Source organism: Pygoscelis adeliae, unplaced genomic scaffold (genome assembly GCF_000699105.1).
Source record: "Pygoscelis adeliae isolate BGI_AS28 unplaced genomic scaffold, ASM69910v1 Scaffold16, whole genome shotgun sequence".
Taxonomy (NCBI): Eukaryota; Metazoa; Chordata; class Aves; order Sphenisciformes; family Spheniscidae; genus Pygoscelis; species Pygoscelis adeliae.
The window spans coordinates 3,710,870-3,713,278 of NW_008825162.1; the positions used below are offsets into that span (position 1 = coordinate 3,710,870).

General features: G+C 41.2%; 1 protein-coding gene across 1 annotated transcript in view; it reads left to right on the top strand.

Annotated features, from left to right (window-relative positions):
• GIN1 (gypsy retrotransposon integrase 1) overlaps positions 1-2,247 on the top strand; it is a 12,056-nt gene extending 9,809 nt beyond the window's left edge. The window contains exon 7 of the mRNA XM_009328716.1: positions 1,215-2,247. Within this exon, the coding sequence (XP_009326991.1) occupies positions 1,215-1,513 (299 nt within the window). The 3' untranslated portion in view covers positions 1,514-2,247. The remainder of the gene's footprint in view (positions 1-1,214) is intronic.
• The last annotated feature ends 162 nt before the right edge of the window (positions 2,248-2,409 follow it).

Genomic DNA, 2,409 nt, shown 5'->3' on the forward strand with positions numbered 1-2,409 from the left:
GAGACAGCTGGACTCCATCTGTCGCCAGCAGGCCTGGTGCCGTGTAAACCTCCCCATGATCAAGAAAGCCAAAATTCCTCCGACGGCACCAGCCCCTGAGCCACGTGTTGATCAGGAGTGTTTTCCTGTTCCTTCCAGTGTCCTTCCCTGCCACTGTAGGCATTGAGGAAAACACTACCTGTGCTCCCGATCCTTCAACCACTCTCCCCAGTGCCCTGAAGTCCCTTTTGATCGCCTCAGGACTTCTCTCTGCCACCTCATCGCTGCCAGCCTGTACAACCAACAGCGGGTGGTAGTCCGAAGGCCACACCAGATCAGGGAGCTTTCTAGTAATGTCTCTGGGTCCAGTGCTCAAATGATTCAGGCGTGCAAATAGGCAGATTTAGGACATATCTGTTGAGAAACATGGCGAGAAAGGAGCAGTTTCACCTCCACAGTAGCTCCCATAAAGGTCCCTCTTTGCACCTACATCTCGCAGAAGAATTTGTAGCCCCCTATATAGACATACTTATCTGTTGAATGGCTCTTCTGATTTGACAGAACACGTAATTTCACACTAGGATCTTCATGTGAGCAAGAAGGTAGGCCCTAGCTTCATCTTCCAGAACAGAAGTATTAACCCCATGTTGACAGTTACACTTCTAACTTGTGTGGTCAGACTGTTTTCCTTTTACTTGAACTCATCTGGAAAAGTCAAACACTGTAATCATATATCAGATGGAAGAAAAACTCAATAGTACTATACAGTAGCAATCGCCATTCTTGTCTTTAAATTCTATAAAACTGTTTTATTTCTTTTTTTTTTTTTTTCTTAAAAAAAACTGTTGTGTTGCTTTAAACTTCCCAGCAAGAGCTTGGAGTAGCCACATTTCTCTGTGTGTGTGCACAAAATGGAAGAATCTGCGTGTTCGTTCATTTAAGGTATTAGTTCAGTAGGTGACTATGACAGACGTCAAGCTAGGCATTGACCTAGCAAAGAAAAACTCTTAATGTGGAGCACTGCAAGCATTATTTTGTGGATGTAATGAGATACAGCCAAACATTTGATGCTTAGTGAAATTAGGAAATTCACATTATCAGACTGCTGTCACTCAAACATTCTTGTTCTCTTATGGAAATTGTTTTGAAAAGTAAGTTACCAGCTCACTAACATTTTAAGTATGGCTTTCAGTAAACTAGAAGGATCTGATTTAATGGCTACTCTTCTTTTACAGACAACCATTACTTTTTACAAGGTGCAGTAGTTGTTGACCATGACTATATTGGCTTATCTGAAAGATCCTATAATCCAAGCCAACAAGACTCTGTTGCTGAAGGAGAAATAAATGCCTACACAAGAGATGTCATGTCTGCTGTGCAAATGCCACCTTCAGCCTGCAAAGACCAAGAATCAACAGATGGTAAACATCAGTCTGAGCTGACAGAAGATCATTGCATTGAATCAAACAATGCAAAGCCGGAGCAATGGCCTTCACCTTGTTGGACACTTCAGACCAAGATAGAGGATACTTAAGCATAGTTTCATGCCACGTTTCATTGCCAAACAGTTTGCAACTTCTGTGGCAGACTGAAAACAGTGTAATAGCTCCAAATTCCTTAGCCAAATCTACTTTACTTTATGAATGTAAGAGTACTGCAGGTGTCCACTGATTAATTTGTATGGGAGTTAAGAAGGAATTGCTCTACTACCAAAAACATGTTCATGTAAAAGCACATGTTCTACTACTGTATGAATTTAAGAACATTGTTGGCATCCAGTGGTTAATTTAAGTGGGCACTGAGAAGCACTCAGTGACCAAAAGTACAGGCACAACCCAGTAAAAGCACATGTTCTCATCATGCATTTGAATTTCAGATTTTGTTGGTAGAATGGCAGTATGGCTGTACCTTACTGTTATCCTCTCAGGACACAATACATCATTTCACTGTAATAACCTTTTCATTAATCGTTAGATGACTCATTCCTAATGTGGAGAGAGATACTGTGGGATGAATATAATCTAAGCAACTTGATGTAAATTTTGCCTCCACTGTAGAGAATCCTTTTCCTGTTACAAAACAGGTTCCTGTTCTTTCTGAAAAGCTGCAGAGTCTGACTTTTACAGCTTTTAATTTCTCTAAGATCTCACAAAAACAGTAAAGCTGCCAAAATCAAGTGCACGTAATGTTCCGCATATGAAACAACGTGGCCTTCAGCTGCTCCCTGCTCATCAAAACTCTGCTAGAGTGAGCAATTTTAATTTCTCAGGCGCATCAAAATCTTAAAGAGCATTCAGCATTCACTTGTGCTTTCTTCACAAACATCTGGTTTCTCTTAAGGTTACATCTTCCCAGAGCCAGTACAGGTTTGGATATTTCCACTGACAGTGGTCTAGGAAAGGGGAAGCACTGGCGTTACTTATTCTCTGA